The sequence below is a fragment of the Ursus americanus genome, chromosome 3 (assembly GCF_024610735.1).
Source record: "Ursus americanus isolate L20-20 chromosome 3, mUrsAme1.1.p, whole genome shotgun sequence".
Taxonomy (NCBI): Eukaryota; Metazoa; Chordata; class Mammalia; order Carnivora; family Ursidae; genus Ursus; species Ursus americanus.
The window spans coordinates 48,009,924-48,028,614 of NC_142129.1; the positions used below are offsets into that span (position 1 = coordinate 48,009,924).

The 18,691-nt window shown below is 40.3% G+C and overlaps 1 protein-coding gene across 2 annotated transcripts in view; it reads left to right on the forward strand.

Moving 5' to 3' along the window:
* Positions 1–18,080, forward strand: part of SKAP2 (src kinase associated phosphoprotein 2) — a 166,009-nt gene extending 147,929 nt beyond the window's left edge. The window contains exons 11-13 of one of the 2 annotated variants that reach the window (XM_045792989.2): positions 2,054–2,166; positions 15,189–15,290; positions 15,647–18,080. In XM_045792989.2, the coding sequence (XP_045648945.1) occupies positions 2,054–2,166; positions 15,189–15,281 (206 nt within the window). In that variant the 3' untranslated portion in view covers positions 15,282–15,290; positions 15,647–18,080. The remainder of the gene's footprint in view (positions 1–2,053; positions 2,167–15,188; positions 15,291–15,646) is intronic. The other variant, XM_045792990.2, reaches the window with a different exon arrangement.
* The last annotated feature ends 611 nt before the right edge of the window (positions 18,081–18,691 follow it).

The following is an 18,691-nucleotide window of genomic DNA, read 5'->3' on the forward strand; positions in this document are numbered from 1 at the left end:
ATCCTTTTACCTCCTGGCCAGTGACTGTGGGGGAGGGCCTTGCATGTGAAATGATGTCATCCTCTCTGTGCTCTAATTCCTTGACTTTTAAACTGACACTGACGGACTGCATGGGGCGCAACATTTGACCCATTTAGCAGTTGATTTAATCTGACTAGAATGTCTCAACTTCTAAATCTCTATTTGTCTAAATAAGTGGTTTTTAAAGGAAATCAGTCACTTTATTATTAAGTAATTCTTTCTAAAAGAAAAAATTGACAATGTTTGGAGTGATCTGTCCAGCCGGAGTGCCCTCTAGTGTCCATTTGTAGAATTTACTTAATATGTGCTTTGGGGGAAAATGTAATGAAGGGTGGCCGCAAGCATTGTTAGTTCGTGGTTGGATTCCCAGGCTCATAGACATCCCTGCTGGTATCAGTGATGAGGGCTCAGATGCTGGAGGGGAAAGGTCAGAAAGGTGTCGGTCTCTCTCTTCCCTTCCGTCCTTCCTTCCTTTCATCTCTCCAGCCATTTCCCCCCCCCCCCACTTTGAATTTTTAGAAAACAGGAGAGAAAATTTAATAGGATTTGGCTAGATTACGCATTCTAGTCATTGTTTATTTTCTCAAACTACAATTGAAAAGTATCATCTTTCTACATTTTCACACTCCACGTTATTCAGATTTCCTTTTTGGCTTTGAAAACATGTTTCGGATATTAGAATTTTCGGAACTTGTGATAAACTTTTACCACTTGGTGTAATTCTCAAACTGCGTGGCGTCAGACGCCCCGACAACGTGCCTGCCTGTGTTGGAATTGCCAAGGAGCCTGCTGTTGGAGAGCCATGTCACAAAACTACCATGACAACCCGGATCCAGCACGCGTCTCCACAGTTAGCCCCTCCGAAGTCAAAGATGACATTCCAATGATGGAAGTTGTCAGCACGTATATGTTCCGCCTGGTTAGTGAATACACGGGCATCTTATTGATATTACGTGCATTCTTTTTGCGTTAACTCATCAAAACTCAATTATCATGAAATTAAAAACAGGAAACAGTTCTCAGTGTAACAAAAGCATCCAGTGTGTTTAACTGTGTGCTGCGTTTCAAGAGAGCCACATTGTATAAGTGACAAAGCATTTATTACCCGGTTTATTGTGGTATTACAGAGCGGAGAGCGCTAAATAATCAATCAGTTAATGGTCTGTATGGCAGTTTGAGCACATCACATCCATTGTGCTTATGCCGTTAGAAGGATGAGCGGATAACTCCAGTGTATGTTGCGTGTTTATTCAGAGCGTAATGTCCTCAACTGGGGCTGACAGAAGTCTTGAAGAATGCAGCCTCGGCATTGCCAATTGCAAAGTTGCTCAAATATTTTAGAAATAACTTTGAGAGGCTTTCGGTACAAAAGTCCCCAAAGATAAGAGCTGGAATTACCCTTTATGTTATTCGCACTTTATCTTCTTCCTCTAACCAGCTTGAGGCTTTCGAATTAAGCAAACAGAAACCGTTGCCTGGTTTGGCTTATATCTGTGCCCCTCTTGGCTCCTTTATGATTTTTTTATTATTGTTCATGAAGTGTCCGAAATGCTAACGTTTTCTCTCCCTCCCTTCATCTCTCCTTTTTGGTACTTTTTAGAAATTCTGCAAGGTGGCTCTTTGCGTGTGTGTCCCATGTCGTGGCTGTTGCTCATGGGGCAGTGTGGCCGGCTCACCGTCAGAACGTCTTGCGAGTGGGGTCAGGGCCATTATCAAAAAGAAGTGGGAAGGAACTTTTAGATGCTGGTTTGATGAGAACACATTGCAAGTACAGGTTTTAGATGAAACAAGAGGGGAAGAGAGAAAACAAGAGACATTCCAAAAGAGGTCTCTTTGAAAACAGCCCTTAATTAGATCACTGTAAGAAGTAGAATTTTCCTATAAATGTAGTCAAATGTTCTTTGAATCAGGACAGAATTGTTTTCGCCTGTTTTGGTGGCTTGAGGCAACCCTTTAATTTCTCTTGGTTCATTTTAAATAAGGGCCCATTACATGGAAGCTCTAACTCGTGTTTTCTCGCTCTTCCTCCTAGGAGATAAAAGCACGGATTATGCGAATTTTTACCAGGGTCTGTGGGACTGCACAGGAGCTCTTTCTGATGAGTTGTCATTCAAACGTGGTGATGTGATTTACATTCTTAGCAAGGTAAGAAGACACCCCAGATGACAACTGTGAAGGGTGAATACAAAGCTAGATTTTTCTGCATCTGGGTTTACAACACTGGGGAAAAATGCCAATTGGAATTCCTCTAGGTCCTTCCTTGTTAACAATTGGGAGTTCACAATAATTAATTATTTTGTCAAGTGAAATATAATCAAATTTTAAACACAATCAGATAACAGGATTCAACTTAACAGTGTGTTTACCTATCACTTCAGCCTTTGGCTCACATCCACACACTGCCTTCTCCAGAAACAATATACTTATGTGAAAGTTAACATTGTAAGGTATTAGGTTATTTGTTATGTTTTTCTTTCCTCTTCCTTTTTATTCTTCTGTGTGCTTATTCTGGTTTTGTCTGCCATTCACTACTGGAAACACTGTTTATAGTAGAAGTTTTTCATCTTTATGTAAATACATTGGTGTTCCGACAATTTAAAAGCAGTGCTTTTTTTATTCAGACAGGTTTAGGTGATTTTTTTTTAAGTTTAACATAGCTGTATTTGTAAACGTAATGGCAGAGTCTGTTGCTATGAACTCGTCCATATATATATATATATATATATATATATATATATATATATAAATCGATGTCTCTGTCTCGTAACATACTGGATGACTGGAGATCTTTCTGTTTTAGATCTAAAAGTCATGTTTCTTGTTGTGATGCCATGTGTGAGCTCCCTTAATTTTCATATTTAACTTTCCCTACTGTGATATGGGGATTAAAAAAAAACCTCCCTCAGTCTACGTTATGAAGCTATTTTAGAAACAAATGATGTATGAAGACTATTTAAATATAAGTAGGGAGATGTTCTAGAAGTCTCGGAGTTTAATGTGGTTTCTTGATTAGACAAAAATTTGTACTTTTCAGAAAGATAGTAGGACTTGCTAGATGCAGAAGAGAATTTGGAAATGAGGTCACTTAATAACTTTTAACACAAGGTGGCTGGTGGATAAAATCGTGACGTAGAAAATCGTAGAATACTTGAATGAGGGATCTGAGTGATGGTCATCTGCCTGTTCTTGGTTATACAGATAAGGGAACTTGGGTCAAGAAAGTGCCAGAACCAGTGCTTAACCAAGCCTCTTGACTCCCAGACCTACGCTTTCTCCTTTTCTCCTTTGCTTCTCATCTGAAACTGTTATAAAGTACCTACAAGAGGCAGGAAGGGCCCATGCGAAGCACCAGGAATCCAAGAGGAATACTACAGAAGCACTTGTAGATTGTTGGGGGGAAATATTTAGTAAGCGAATGTTGCCAGCCGTGATAATTGCTAGTTGAGGTGCCCAGAGGGAAGACTCCTCACTTACTTTGCTCTGTCCTCTGCTGCTTAGTATGTTTGTTTTTTAAGGAAAGATGCTTTTAGTTCGTGGGAGCCAACTCTTGGATTAAGCCTATTATTGAGCATTTAATTGTCCTGAATTAAGACAACACTTTTAAAAAAAGATTTTATTTATTTATTTTTGAGAGAGAGCACGAGTGAGCACAAGCAGGGGGAGCAGCAGGCAGAGGGAGAAGCAGACTCCCCACGGAGCAGGGAGCCCGATGCCGATGATGCTGATGCGGGGCTCCGTGCCAGGACCCTGGGATCCTGACCTGAGCCAAAGGGAGACGGTTCCCGACTGAGCCACCCAGGCGCCCCAAGACAACGCTTTGTTGAGTGAATTACTTAGTATAGAAGCCGAACTGATTCATTTCAGTTTAAGAAAGTTTCTTGGAGTTCTTCCTCAAATCTGCTCAGCTCAGTTTCTTTCACCAACTTAGCCGCAATTGTGTATCAAATTAAAAGGTTGATCAGCTTCGACTTGGAATTCCAAACTACAGGGATAAATGGCTTATAGTCTTTATATTATTATGGTAAAATGTGAAACTTATGAAACCCACGTGGGTCTGTTCTTAAACCTCCTTTATTAATCAAGCTGTCTGCATTGCTGAGAAGCTCAGAGTACCAACCTCTAGGACACTGTGTCAGACAAGCAGAGTTCCCATTGCCTCAGAACATTGTTTTCTGTTATTATGAAGTTAAAAGTACAATCCTAGGCACATATCACACTTCTAGGATCCCGGGGCAGGTAATTTCTGTTCTCCCAACCCTGTTGTGTGGAGGTTGTGATTTTGCGCATGGAGCTTTATCATAGAGCTAAGCGTAGTGGTGGTCCAGCTCGAAGGAAGAGTATACCGCCATCTAAAATGTCCAAATGCTATTATTTGGGTATTGCCTGCCAAAAATAATTCCTCAATCAGCCCTTCACAAGGCTTGAAGTTCCACAGTCAGCATCATTTCATGAGGGGCCTCCTAGGAGTGATTCTTCCGTCTGGAGCTCGTTTTGGTTTTTAAAGGAGAGACAAGACATTGTTAGCCAGCACGTTACCACTGTTGGCTGAATGACTGAATACCAGTATTTATCCAGCTGTGGACTTGGGAGCGTCAACCAGGTAAATGTTGTTGAGGGTAGGAAGAAAGGACACTTAGCTCTCCCTTGATGGGATGCGGACAAATTCTGGACCATTAGTGGACATCTTGGCTATTGGGTTTTAGGTTGCTCTGGGAGTCAGTATACGTTTGTGATGATTCTTGCTTCCCCAGTTTGGGGGGGACCGTTTTGGATAGGGATCTCTGGAGACTCTAATACATTTTTATTGGCTTGGTCTTCCAGCTTTTATCAACACTGTGGCCAAAATAGACCATAAATTAATATCACAAATTCATCTAATATGTTAATGACAGCAATTCGAAGGTTTCACACCACTGTAAATTCAGAACTCAAGGTCCTTAGAAGAGAGTGAAAAATTGCTCAAAAGGACTTGTTTCTAGATCAAGGTAGAGAGAGAGATTTTTTTAAAAAGTACAAGTAGTATAGGAATCACTAGCATTGTTGTATGTCTAGAAATCTGTGTCCTCTTTCTCAGAGTTATATTAGGTTTTATGGTGATAGAATGAAATTTTACCATTTTAATTTATTTTTACACCATCTAGTGGCTCAGAATGAGTGGTGCAGGTAATTACAGCTAATGTGCACAAGCAAAATGATGTCATAAATTCAACTTTAAATCCAGCTATGGATTGTTACTTTCCTATCTCATGTCAACAAAGTATTAGCATTAATCATAGATTTTTTTCATCATTCGGAATTAAATGTAAACATTGTATACATAAGGAAGAATACATTTTAAAGGAGTCTTAATACAATATTTGTAGAGGCATTAAAAGATGTGTACTTTGTGAAGAAATCAATGCGACAACTTTTCAAATAAATAATGCCATTTAAAAGATTTTAAAGAAATATGACTGGGGCACCTGGGTGGCACAGTCGGTCGAGCGTCAGACTCTTGTTTTCGGCTCAGGTCATGATCTTGGGGTCGCAGGATCAGGCCCGAGTCTGGCTCTGTGCTCAGTTCCGAGTCAGCTAAAGTTTCTCTTTCCCTCTCCCTCTGCTCCTCCCCGTGTGCGCGCTCTCTCTCTCTCTCTCAAATAAATAAACCTAAAAAAAAAAATAGGAATACAACTTGCTTTTCAAAATTAATCTATATTTTGTAGTATTTAATTACCACTAACCTAACTTACCTTCTAGAAGGTTGTCAGTGCTGAAGATACTCTTAAAAAAGGTAACAGAGGATAGTTTAAGAAAAGATGCACTTAAATCTAAACAAAATATAGATAAATCAAGGACTAAAAATGGTGTGCATTATAATAAAGAGGGTTTTAATTTTGTAAGTGAAATGATGGAAAAAGATTGAACTAGTTTGACGATAGGGCTGTCTTCATTAAAATGCACTATAGAAGTATAGTTGGTTTTAAAATTCAGTCCTCTTTCGCTGTTTTTGCAAGGAAGCCTTGATGGGGTGTCAGCTGTGCTCAGTCAGCCTGGGGGTGATTTATTTATTTTAGGCCTCTTTTGAGAGTTCTACAAATCTTAGCCTTTAAAAAAAATTTTTTTTTAGTGAAAAACCAATGTTGCAATAAAGAAGAGTAAGCAGAAAACCTGCCCTGCCCCCTTCCCTTTGTAACATTTTGCAATTAGCAGCTGTCACGTGACCCCGGGCTGAGCTAGCCTCTCTTTCTAAGTGTCTGGCATTTTCTAAGTTTTAACCTTCGAAGCGCACTAATAATAAATTTAAGTACTGCTTACCAAAAAAGGAGAGCCAGTAACTTTTTGCTTATAGTTCCTTTCACATAGGGTGACTGCTGTTTTTTATGTATGAAAATGCGTTCCATACTTCGGTAGTTCAGCAGATATTTGGAAATTTTTTTTTCTCCCCTAAAAACAATGGGGCACATTTACAGGAACGGATGAAAGTGGAATTTGTAATTTTAATGAGAGCTATGTTGTTAGTGAATTAATTCTGAAACACACGGCCTGATTTCTGATTCGTTGGATGGGGGAAAATCATATTTGAAGTAAAAATATCTTTTCTTTTCTTTTCTTTTCTTTTCTTTTCTTTTCTTTTCTTTCTTTCTTTCTTTCTTTCTCTTTCTTTTTTAAGGAAACGGGTTGTTTAAAATTGGGTCAAATTCCATTACTAGGTTACGTTTCACTTTTATTACCACCTTAAACATGGACATAATATCCTGGTTAATAGTATTTTCATAGATGCATGTTTATGAAATTTTAGGATTTTACCAGCAAGCTCCGGGCTGTATAGCCCTGGGCTTACCGCACTGCCCTGCACACCTCTGGTTATGTCATTCTACTTGCTCTTCTGGGCTTACATCCTCCATTAGTTTATCTTTCAATCTGTACTCATTGGTAAATTGCTAACCACATTCCTATTCTTACTTTTAAAGCAATAAATTATTTTTAGAGACTTAATGACAGGGGAGCTGTGCCTCAGCAGGAAAGAAGCACACTACTTTGTCTGGTAGTAACAGAAAAACAAGAGAGTTTAGAGTCCTGGAATATTTTATCTAGTCTAGGACACATGTGAATCGAGCACTGCAGCTTTCTGAGAAATTTCTTATTAAGTCAAAAGCAGGAAATGTAGGTTGACGGCGTTCACTAATGTGCAGTAAAGGGGCTTTTTTTTTTTTTTTTTAAGTGTGTATTGGCTGGAGGTTCAAGCATCGCCTCTCTTTGTATCTGTGACTTTTTTCAGTGATTGGTGAATTGTGACTGTCACTGACCATTTGCTTCTCATTGTAAAAATGGACCGATTCCGTTCCTAGGGCTTTTCTGGCTTCAAACCTACCAGAAAAAGAAAGTAAAATGAAAGTCCTGCCGAGCTCTACTGGCAGAGTTACTTTTCAGGTTTCTGAGTTTTTCCTTTGTGACCATCTGACCCAGGGTGCCACAAATAGCATAACCAACTGCTGAGGAATAACTAGGACATCTCAATATAGGACATACACCGATGCTAAGCTACGTCCCAAAATGTTACTCTGTCTTCCAGCCTTTGGGGAAGGAGGAAGGAGTTCTCTGTGCTTGGACTGTGTTTGTGTGGGTCTGATGGCGTTTCGTTTCCATGCTGTCAGTATGGAAAAGTCATGGGTACGGTGGACCTACTGCTTGGCATCCCCCCACCCCCCGGAGAAGATGTTCTGGTTCCAGCCATGGGGCTCCTCTTGTTATCTACATACTAACATGTCCCAGTACTTCCCTCTTTTCTCTTACGTAAAATGGAGGGAGCATTTCAGGGAAATGTTGACAGCTGAAAGGGGAAGGTGATTCTGGGAGGCAGGCTGGCAGGCTCAGCCCCTGCAGTGGCTTGAGAGGTCAAGGACACGCCAGAAGGCAGTGTCAGAGATGCAGGCGGAGCAGAAGTGGCAGTGGAGGGGCAGCTACAGGCTGCAAGGCTGTGTGGTTTAATTCTGCATGGAATAAGCCAGAAGCAGAACAGAACAACCCTAAAGACAGCATGATGTTGATAATTTTGTTCAAAATCCAAAATTGAAAAATCCATGATCTCTTACGCCCTCTGTCCCACCCACCCCCCAAAACTCAGGAACCCCCTTAATATCTGTATAGCAGCGTTCACTCCTTTGAGGTGCCTCCCTCTTCATCCCTTTGGAAGAGCAGGGCAGAGAACGGCTCGTAGTAATCATATTACCTTACAGTGCAGCAACTCTTTTCATCGCCCTGGTATTTTGCTATACAATTAGTGGGAAGAGAGGGAGGGAATGAAGAAGGTTTGTTGCATACCTGCAATATCCTTTTCTAGGCCATCGATAGGCTTTCACTTATCTGATCATAAGATAACCCTATGAAGTCTCCGGTGTGATAATTTTCCAGATGAGGAAACTGATGCTCAGCAAGGCTATTATGTAAATCACCTGACAATACCAGCTGGAAAGTACCTTCTTCTGGAATCAAAGCAGATCGGACCCTAGAGCTTTCTGTCTTTCTACTTTGCTAGGCCTACTTGGGGACTAGGAGTATCAGTCTCTTGACCCTGAACTCTTTGAGGTAGACACTGTGTCTTAAGTGTTGTTGTATCCCCAATACCTAATATCATGGCAGACACATGTTTAATATGTGTTTGTGAACATACAGGTAAAAATGGGAAATAATCCTGAACGCTTAAAAGAATTTCGAACGATGGAATCATAGATTTAGGGGAACCTTCGTGCTCGCCCTTTGCTTTATAGGTGAGGAAATCTCAAGGCTCAACGTAATTGGGGAAAATAAATAAAAGATGCCAGGAGAAAAAGACTACCCCTGTGGAGACCTTAAAAGACTAGAGTTTGGGCACTTGAACTTCCAGCTCAGCCCTGAGCTTCTCAGCAGCCAACTACAAAAGGGGTGAGAGTCCAAATGCATAATAGTGAGACTTACTGATTTATGTTAAGTATGTAACTGGATTATTTCTCAAAGAGTGCTGTAAATATAAACCAAAAAAATCATCCCTAAAGAATTTGGGGATTGCCCAAGGCTGCATATCTAGTTAGTAACAGAACTGGGATGAGACTCTGGAACTTCTGGGAGAATAATCACAAGAACAATGAGGAGCTGAAAACCCAGGAGATTTTCCTTTGCACCTGCCACACTGTTTCTGCCTTTACAAGGTTCTGTCTTAACTGCTTCGGTCCCTACGATAAATTCAACTGAATTCAGTTCTTCAAAGACCCGAGATTATTTGGTCCCCGTTGTGCAGGGGACAGATACCTCTCTTTCCGCAGGTGGAATGTAGACTCTCCAGACAGGGTACCCTTTAGCGCACAGGAGGAAACACGGGGGCAGCAGCCGGCCCGAGGAGGGACAGCGTCGTTCCGATTGCGAAGCTGAACACACTTCAGAACAAACGTTTGTTTAGTCAGTGCTAAAATTCTTCCAGTATGTCTGATATACACAAAGGAAAAGATCTATCTTTTGGGAATTACACTTCTTAAGAAAATATTTAGGATTGTCAGCTGGTGCCTCATCCGAAATAAAGCCCGAGGAGGCTTCCGCGTCCGGTGCCTATTTACTGAGCACCTTTCCCCGGGGGCTGTGCGGGGCGTGCCATCGAGTGTAAGGTAGGGCCCTGATCTGGGTTCGTACTTCATTTTCGTTCAAGGGACAAAACTCAAGTACATACAATCCGCTGAGGAATAAATGCGCAGCTTGAGACGAGCGCTGTGCGTGCGGATGAGATCATTTGGAGGCTGAGGCGTGACAGCTAGGGTGGCTTGAGCCAGGTCGTGGCCGCTGGTGAGGATTTGGCTGAGGAGGGGAGGCGTTCCTGGGGAGGAAGGCACCACGTGCAGAGGTGGGAACGAGTGTGGCGTGGGAGGCTGGGCGCATGGGCCAGAACAGCGAGAGCATGTTGCTGGGGGGGGGGGGTTGGGGGGAGCGGGGGAGCTGGTAGTACGGCGCTGGGCAGCTGGTGTAAGTGCCTGAGCGGGGCTTGCCACGGGCGCCAGAAGCTTCTGGAAGAACAGAGAGGCCGAGTTGAGGATGCAGAAACCCGGGGTGAGGCGAGGAAGGGCCGGAGCAGAGTGGTGACAGTTGGAACAGACAGGCGGGTGAACCTGCGAACGGTTAGCGGAGTCTCCCACTGGTCCGTGGAATACACTGAGTGCCAAGGCCACTTCCTGCTGAATAGGATTCGATCTTTTCTTGGCCTACCATCAGTCTGAATAGCAGTCTGAATCGTCAGACCGAGTAGCACTTTTTACTGGGTGGTACTGTAAGTGTGGATTGTGTGGAAACTTGAGTTAAATGTGTCCTGACTCTGGAATATAAACTAAAATTTGTTATAGTAACTGAATTCTTACTGTCAGCTTCCTCGCTTGTCCTTTGTCTCTCTTGCTTTAAAAATGGAGCGCACGGTACAGAGAGGGGAAAAAAAAGTGATTCTTTGAATTAGCGTAACTCAAAGTCACACCTGCACAGTGAATTATAAAGTAATGAGGGTGATTTCCATAAGCTGCTAAGAGACTCGGTGTCTTAAAGCAGGTTCATGGAGAGAGGTGTTCAGACATCATGGAGGACCTTAGAGAGGGTCGGTGTCGATTTCCTCATCTATCAGCTCAGGAGACAAAGATTCGAGGAGTTAATGTGTAGATAATAATAGTAAAACACTGGGGTTGTCAGGTTCCTGTTGTGCATTTTAGGGGATGAAATGACGGGTGTATGAGAAATGAAGGGAAGCTTAGGAAGTTTCTAGTCGGAGATAGTAAAACGGAAAAGATTGAAGAGGTAGCCTTGAAGAACGTATTTCTGTATTTTAAATAAGTATCTAGTTTTCATACTACCACAATGTTTATGAAAAATTGAGACTATTACAGTGAATAGTTGGAAAACAAGGGTAAAGTCCACTGATTGTGAAACTCAATGCATTTTATATTTTGTGAATAAAATAAACTTCATTTCTGCTAAAGGCTAGTATGTTTCAAAGCACAGATAACATGTTCCGAGAAAGGACAGGTAGTCTTTCAACCTTTCTAACACCTGTTGCATTCAGACAGGTTGGTAACTAGTTTCTGGAAGGGGAAGGACATATCAGGAAATCTTTTTCAGTGTTTCAAGTTTCTGTGAAGGCAACATTCTTTTACCGCACTGTTTGCAGAAAGGGGATTAACACACTTGAGACACGAGAATCACGGTGCTGAGCAGGATTCCAGTGAATGTCGGGGCCTTACTTAAGTATAAACTAACGTGCTGGCAGAGAGCAAAGACTGAGTGAATGAGTAAGCATGGACATGTGTTTACTGTCCTGCGGTTTCACGTGAGCAGGACGAGTCCTTTCCCCCTGCCCCGATTCCATAATCGCTTGCATTTATTGCCTAGTAACTATTAGCCGAGGCCAAAAATTTTACTACAAAATAAAACAAATAAAAACGATTTTAATGGCAGGAAAATTGAAAACAGAAGAGTTAGAGCACAACGGTGCGGCACCACTTTATGATTATTTTCTCGGATTATTGGGCAGGTTTGGCTCTTTTTTTTTTTTTCTTTTTTGACTGCCACGTTACATTTTGCCTGGAAGCCATCCATTTTGCAGATATCGAATTTCTTCTGAGTACTATTTTTATACCATAAGCATCACTACACCTCTGGATCTTGATAGCATTACTGCGGGAGGAGGAAGAAGCTTTGTGTTAGTAATTACCTAACATTGTCAGAAGCTGACTGCAGGCCTCTTTCTAGTGATAACAGAATAACCGCATAATGTAGCTTTATAGCACATGATTAATAGAAAATAATTACACGTCCTACAAAGGGATGCAATATTTCTTATAAATTGACTGGAATGGTTTCCTGTAGATTAAAGGACTCTTCATTATTTTATCAGTCCTCCCGAAGCACAGTCACTTGGCTATGTTAGCGTTTTCGTTGATGTTAAGAGCCGAGGAGGGTGAAGGATACCAGATGGCAGACCTTCTTGTACCTGAGATCTCGTGTGCCATAAAGATGACATGATGCTTCCTAACCTTTCAGAGATTTAGATGGCAAGCCTGGTATGGGTTTGGCTATTTTATTTTTTTGTTTAATAACAAGATAAGGCTTGAGGGTTGTTTATCTTTCTTTTTTTTTAAAGATCCACCTGTGACTTTTAGAACAATACGATAATTAGTATGTGGACAGTAAGGCAACACTGTATGGATTGCATTATTTTCCACTGTAAGTAACATGTCATGTGCGATCCCATTTGTTTGGGAGGGGCAAACAGGGAAGGCAAAGAGGCAGAGTCTCTTCTTCAAAGGGAAAGCTTAGATGGTATCGAATCTTGAAGCTCAAGTTTCGAATACCGTACTCCGAGAAGCATCTTCATTCCAATTTATAGGCTGCACGTGGTTTCGTTGGGACTCATGTGGCTCGGGAGGCTCCTACAGAGGACGGGGACGATACAAGTAAAAGCTTCTGTGTTTGCAGTCTTGTCGGCATACTCGAACGGCCGCAGCGTAAATCCATGAATTTGCCTCCTAGATTTTTACCTCACTGTATTTTATCTTACCTCTCAATTCCACACAGGAGTCTTCTGTGGAGTTCTTCACAAATGTAAAGTAATAAGCATTCTGATTTTTTACCCTTTTCTGACTTAAACCTGTGGCATTTTAGAGTACTTTTATGAGCAAATTTCATATGCTTTTGAGTTATTTTAAATTAAGTGAAGCACTTGAGATTATTTTAGTCTGAAATTTTAATGTTTTCCTGGAACGTTACTTTCAAGGGCTGTGTTTGCAGCTGAATAAGCTCCTCCCTCCTATTTCCGACTGTACTTTCTAGTTAATAAATCTTGCCAGTGACCCGTCAGGCCGAATTCTCCAAGTGTGAAGTATGTCATTGGTCCTTTGGTGATATGGTTCTTTGGAAATCAGTTTCTTAAATTTGGACGTGAGTGAGCTTTTTGAGAACAACAGTAAGCCCTTACTTGAGAGTACAGACTGTAACCAAAGCGAAATATTGTAAAGTGACGTGAGTACTCTTGTTCGTCCTCTGCATTTAAGCCTTGAGCCCAGACTGAGGGCTGTTCTTGGAAAGCACAGTTGGGTCTTCGTACACCCTCGCGCTGAGGATGCTCTGTCTGCCTGTTGGGGGCGCTAGTTCCTTTACTCTTTACAAAGAATCAGTTTTTAAAAAAAACGTTAGACTGGCATTGGGTAAGAGCTTTCATATTCAAACGCACCCTGTTAACCATCTATTTTGAAATCTTACAGTGTAGGCCTTTTGCCTCGGGAAGGTTAAATACATTTGTTTTGTGGAGTATTAGGCCCTAATTGTATTCATTGCCTTAAAAATTGAAAAGGGCAGTTTTATTAGGTACCTATTAAGATATAATGGTTGCTAATCATAGCTTTCAGTAAGTTGGTGTTTTCTTCTGATAAATAGATCCTACATAGATTATCGTCACCATCCCTGAGTTCAGGCGTCAGACTCTTTTCGTCACTTAGATAGTTTTATCCACTAAATTCACACTAACATTGAACTTTTAAACTTAAAATCTTGAGTCCTCTGCCTCATGAGCCAGAGCTGTGCCCTCAGTAGAATAAGAAATGTCGAGTTAGCCTGACCCCCCCCCCCCAACCACCTTTTCCTTCCACCTCACTCTTCCAATAAACCTGATTCTGGCACAACCCACTGTTTAAAAAGCACACGGAGATTTTACCCGAGTGTTCTTGCTATTGATAGACTGCGTATCAATACACACGTGCTAACGTTGCTCCAGCCGTATTGAGGAATCGTCCGATTTTCCTTTCTGATGGTCAACAGCGTATACTAATCATTTCAGATGTTAAGTCTGTGCCAGTGTGAACATCCCCTCTGCACACGTAACTCCATATGCATATGCACATTTATCTATGACTCAGATGTTGGAAAATCATAGCCTATTGAATTACTTTGGGGATTGATTTTAAAAATTTATCTTATATGAAAAATTAAATTTGGGTCCTACAGTGCTTTTGCAGAGTATTGCTTTTGGAAGATATTATTCTTGAAACTTGTAATTCATTTTACTTTGTTTGTATCTCACTAAACATAAATAAATTTGAGATAAAAATACATTAGTCAATCTGGCAGACATATGAGACCCGTTGCAGTGTGTTCCCGATGCCTAAAGCAGTGGTGTATCTGCCAGTGGAGGCAAGGGGGAGAGATGCAGGTATGGGTTTATCTCACATTGCGAAGTAAATGCAAAAGTGACTCATCAATCACTCTTTTTTACAGCTAGATTAATATTTCGCCTTTATAACTTGAGATACTTTATTTCTTATTGATCTTCCACTGTAAGGGTGAACCTAACAGCACCTTCCAATTCCTACCACCCATCCTTTATCTAATGTAGTTTTTGATTAGTGAAAGCTTAACAATCAATGCCTTTGGGAAGCTTTTTAAAAGGAACCTTTAAAAATTATTTTGTAAAGCAAATATTTTTGGATATTATTAGTTTTTTCTTGTTCCCTCATTTGTTTAAAATATCTATACTCACATATTAGATTTTTCTTAAGGGGCATAGCTCTGCATTCTAAATAATTTTCAGTCATAGGAGTTTAACTAGGAATCAGTTTATTGTGAAAAAGTAATTCTTTCCTTGCTAGATGATAAGCTTCGTAGAGGCCAAGCAAGATGTATCCTAAGGACCTTGGCTGTAACCTTGTAGCCTCTGGCACTGGTATTTGCACAGAAAAGGTGTCTCCCAGGCTGTGTGTGTGTATGTGTGTGTGTGTGTGTGCGTGTGTGTGTGTGTGTGTGTGTGTGTGTGTGTGTGTATGTGAGAGAGAGAGAGAGAGAGAGGAAGGAAAAGAAAGAGAGAAAGAGGAGAGAGGGAGGGAGGGAGAAGGGAAATGGGCCCAGGGAGCTGACTTCCTCATGTAGTTCCATTTGCTAGGCTCTTATCCCAAGTGACTGTTTCTGTGTTCTATACGGAGTAATAAACAGGCTTTGTCTTATATGTTAATTTAAATCTTTGCCTAACAGCATTTTTAAGTGTCCAGAAACGAACAAAAAAAGATTAAAATGTTTCAATTTGCAGCTCAAGCTCTCGTAACTTTATAAAAAGAAATAACATTTCTAAGAAGTTGCATAGAAACGACATTGTACTTACACCAGTCTAAAGGTTAATATTGCATATTGTTTTCAATTAGGAATACAATAGATATGGCTGGTGGGTAGGAGAAATGAAGGGAGCCATTGGCTTGGTGCCGAAAGCCTACATAATGGAGATGTATGATATTTGAGAGTCCTGGGTAAGTACATTTTAATCCAATATTCTGTAATAGCTCATATGTTCTCTTGGTCTCTGCGTTATGAGTCTTTGCCTTTTAAAAAGTCTTTGTAGTTTTCTGATAGCACAAAGATCGTGCTCCCACATCATCTTCTTCTTTTTTTAAAAAATCTGGTTTAATTTTTAAAATAACTTCATAGAATTTACTTTGGAAATAGATTATTTAGAGAAAGTCCCTTTGCTAATACCTGGATGTTCTCCCAAATTCTCCTCTTGAGTAAAATACCACTCTTTCTGGCCTTTCTGAGGAGCTGAATTGACAAAATGCTGAGTAAATATTCATTTTTCCTTGCCTAAAAGTGTATTTTTTTTTCTAAGCAGGAAAAATCAACATTTCACCTGAAGAGAGAAATTCAGATGCAGCTTTCCCTTTCTGCCTGCGGAAAAGGAAGATTCTCCTGCTGGTCTGTCAATGCTTTGGATTTAGAATCATCTTGAGAGCATGAGCGGCAGCTCATAACCTTTTTGTGTTTTGTTGAACGTTTTGTCTTTGTTATTTTATGCATTCATTATAATATTCCTCTGATGTGAAATTAAATAAGGGATATTAATGTAAATTAGAGGCAAGCAGTAAAGTTGTACCTGTTGCTGTTTTGCAAAAAAAAAAAAATAATAATAATATAGTTTTTATTTACTCATTTGATTTGTGTGAAGAATTCAGCACAATTTTATACGCACCGCACAGTCACTGCTGCTTTCGGCAGGAGTTGTAATTTCTCTTCATATTGGATGTCAATTATATTTTAGAATGTAATGTATAATTTCATGGAAATTTTAATTGAATATATCATGCAAGCTTTTGGTAGATGCTATCTAAAGAATGTGGCTCTGTTAAAACTTTGTAGAGGATCGATCTCAGTACTGATTTTTCACACAACAGTGACATGTTTTCATGGAAGAATTTTTACTGATTTTTACTGCATGTTAAAGAAAGCCACAGGAAAGAAAGAATGACAGAATCGCAGATGGTAGTGTGCTGGCCCCCGGGACACATGTGCGGCCCCGAACCACGGTGTGTGCGAAGCCCTTTATCAGTAACAAACATCCTGGTTCGGTGGTGGGCTGGCCAACATTTTCCACCACCGTTTTGTTTAAATTTAATAAAATAAAAGATTCTTAAGAAAGCCCCTTCTGCATCATACAGCGGCAGAGAGAATCTCAGTGTATTCTCAAAGTAAGCCGATCTAATGGAACACTGTCTTACCCTGCCTGATCGTGGCCGTGCTGTTCGAGTCCCACCACAAAACAGTAGAACTCCAGAGCTGAGTTTCCTCTGTGCTTCTCAGAGCAGTGAAAAGAAAAGGAAGGGCTCAGAGAGGAGAGCATAGGAACCATGGTGGGAACATGTACCAACAGGTGGAAAGGTAGTGTGCGGGGCTGACTTTGGAGGAGTATACTCGGCTGCCTGAGCAAGCTTGGTGCAATGATAACAGTACCTTTTCATATATGTCTGAAATCGAGGGGATTGTGGATGCCGACAGCGTACCAGTATGGCTTTGATGTATGTATATATCGAAATGTGCTGCTGATTGGATCATTAGTCAGCTGTTATTGAATCATTGACTAGTAGGTACTACCTTTGTGGAACTTTCCAGATCTTTGCTTTATAAAGATAAAGATTCTAGCTGTGAACGGGCTGATATTTATCCCCCCCTTATTTATAGAAAACTATTTATAAGCAATATATCAGAACTTACATTTTACCATTGTCTTCTTAATACTGCGATCATCAGGATTCAAATGTAATGAAATAGATTTTTTAGTTTTCGGGACTGTGGGTAAACTCTAGTTTACATAAATTAAATGTTAAGTTAAAGCTCTCAGAAATTAATTTGTACACTCGTTAATCTTTTCCTAATAGCCATTGGAGTCGATTGAAATCATCTTGGCAAAAGTGAGACAACTGGAGATAAATCTAGTGGTCTGTTTTTCAAAGCCTGAGAGATTGAAAAACAAAAAGCAGTTGTGGGTTTCCCCTGAACATGTTGTCTGGGTTGTGGATAGAGGTTTCAGGCTTCTGGTTTAAGTGAAGATTTTAGTGCTGGGCCAGTAGGTGGCAGCAGCTTTTCATTGCATGCCAAACCCCTGGGCGACCCCTCCCCCACTCGGCACAAAGGAGCAGAAGGTAAAGCATGTAAAAGATTTTTGCCTCCTTTTACAGTTAATCCAGGAGAGGGAGTCCTTTGCCAACGGATGACCAACAGTTCCAAGCCAGATAGTCTCTGAATGGTGACAATACAGAAATAAAGTGTTACTTCTGTCCAGAGCTCCTCTGGCCTTTGTTCTTGTTGAACTTGAATATAGGTGGGCGATAAGAAAGGAAACAGAAGATTTAAAATGAGAGTGACAGGAAAAATAATCATTACTTTAGCCTCGTGACTACTTTATATTCATTTGGCGAAATCATTTGTATACTACCAGGGAGAAAGTTTTCTTTACACCCTTGATAATATATCACACTCTCTTCAAGAGCATAATAATATCATTAATGTGCATTTAAACAACATGGCTTGTTAGAAAATATGCTAATTGCTATGTTCTCATTATGTTTGCTTAGCTTTTATTTGTTTTTCTATGAACAGTTAGAGAGCTAATTTTTTTCAAAGGTGATTGTAAGTCATATTTTATATAGCATTTTGCTTGATTATTTGCTCTGTACTGAATTCGTGCTCTATTGCCATTAGATCTTACAATAATGTTCCACTCTGCAAATTTTTAAGGTTCAAATAAAGTTTAATTGTTTGCAAACTGTTATGATGCTAATAATTCAACAGCCTGCTGTGTTACTAATGAAATTACTTTGTTATGATTAATTTGGAAAATAGTGTGTTGATTGTAGTAATTAAGCACAACAAGGTGAAGTAAATGATTCTAATGCCATCTGGCCTCCAAACTGAAGGAAGAAATGAAATAGAGCTGTCATCTGAATTTATTCAAAGAAGTAAGGATAATACAAATGACTTTTACTGCTCTAGGATTCACACTTAACCACAGCTCACGCCGTTCTGTTTTTGCCACTTCGTTGCATGTGACACTTTCTTTTATGAAAAACACTGTTACTTAGCCTGGTAATTGTCTTGAATACTTTATTTTATTTTAACTTGACTATTTTTACCTCGTGTTAATTTAATTACAGATAATTACATAAAGTATCATAGGATCATAGAAAATTACTTTTCAACCATCTGTAAGTGAAATCTGTACGTGGGGGGTGGGTTGCTATTCGTGTGCAAACGTGTCGAATATAGCCTTTCATAAACAGTAGAGATTTCATGCAGTGGTTTCTAAAGTGTTTCCAGTCCAGATTCCCTCGTTGTTTTTGTGATTTCTACCTTTCCCGTAATTTCTGCAGTCTAACTATTG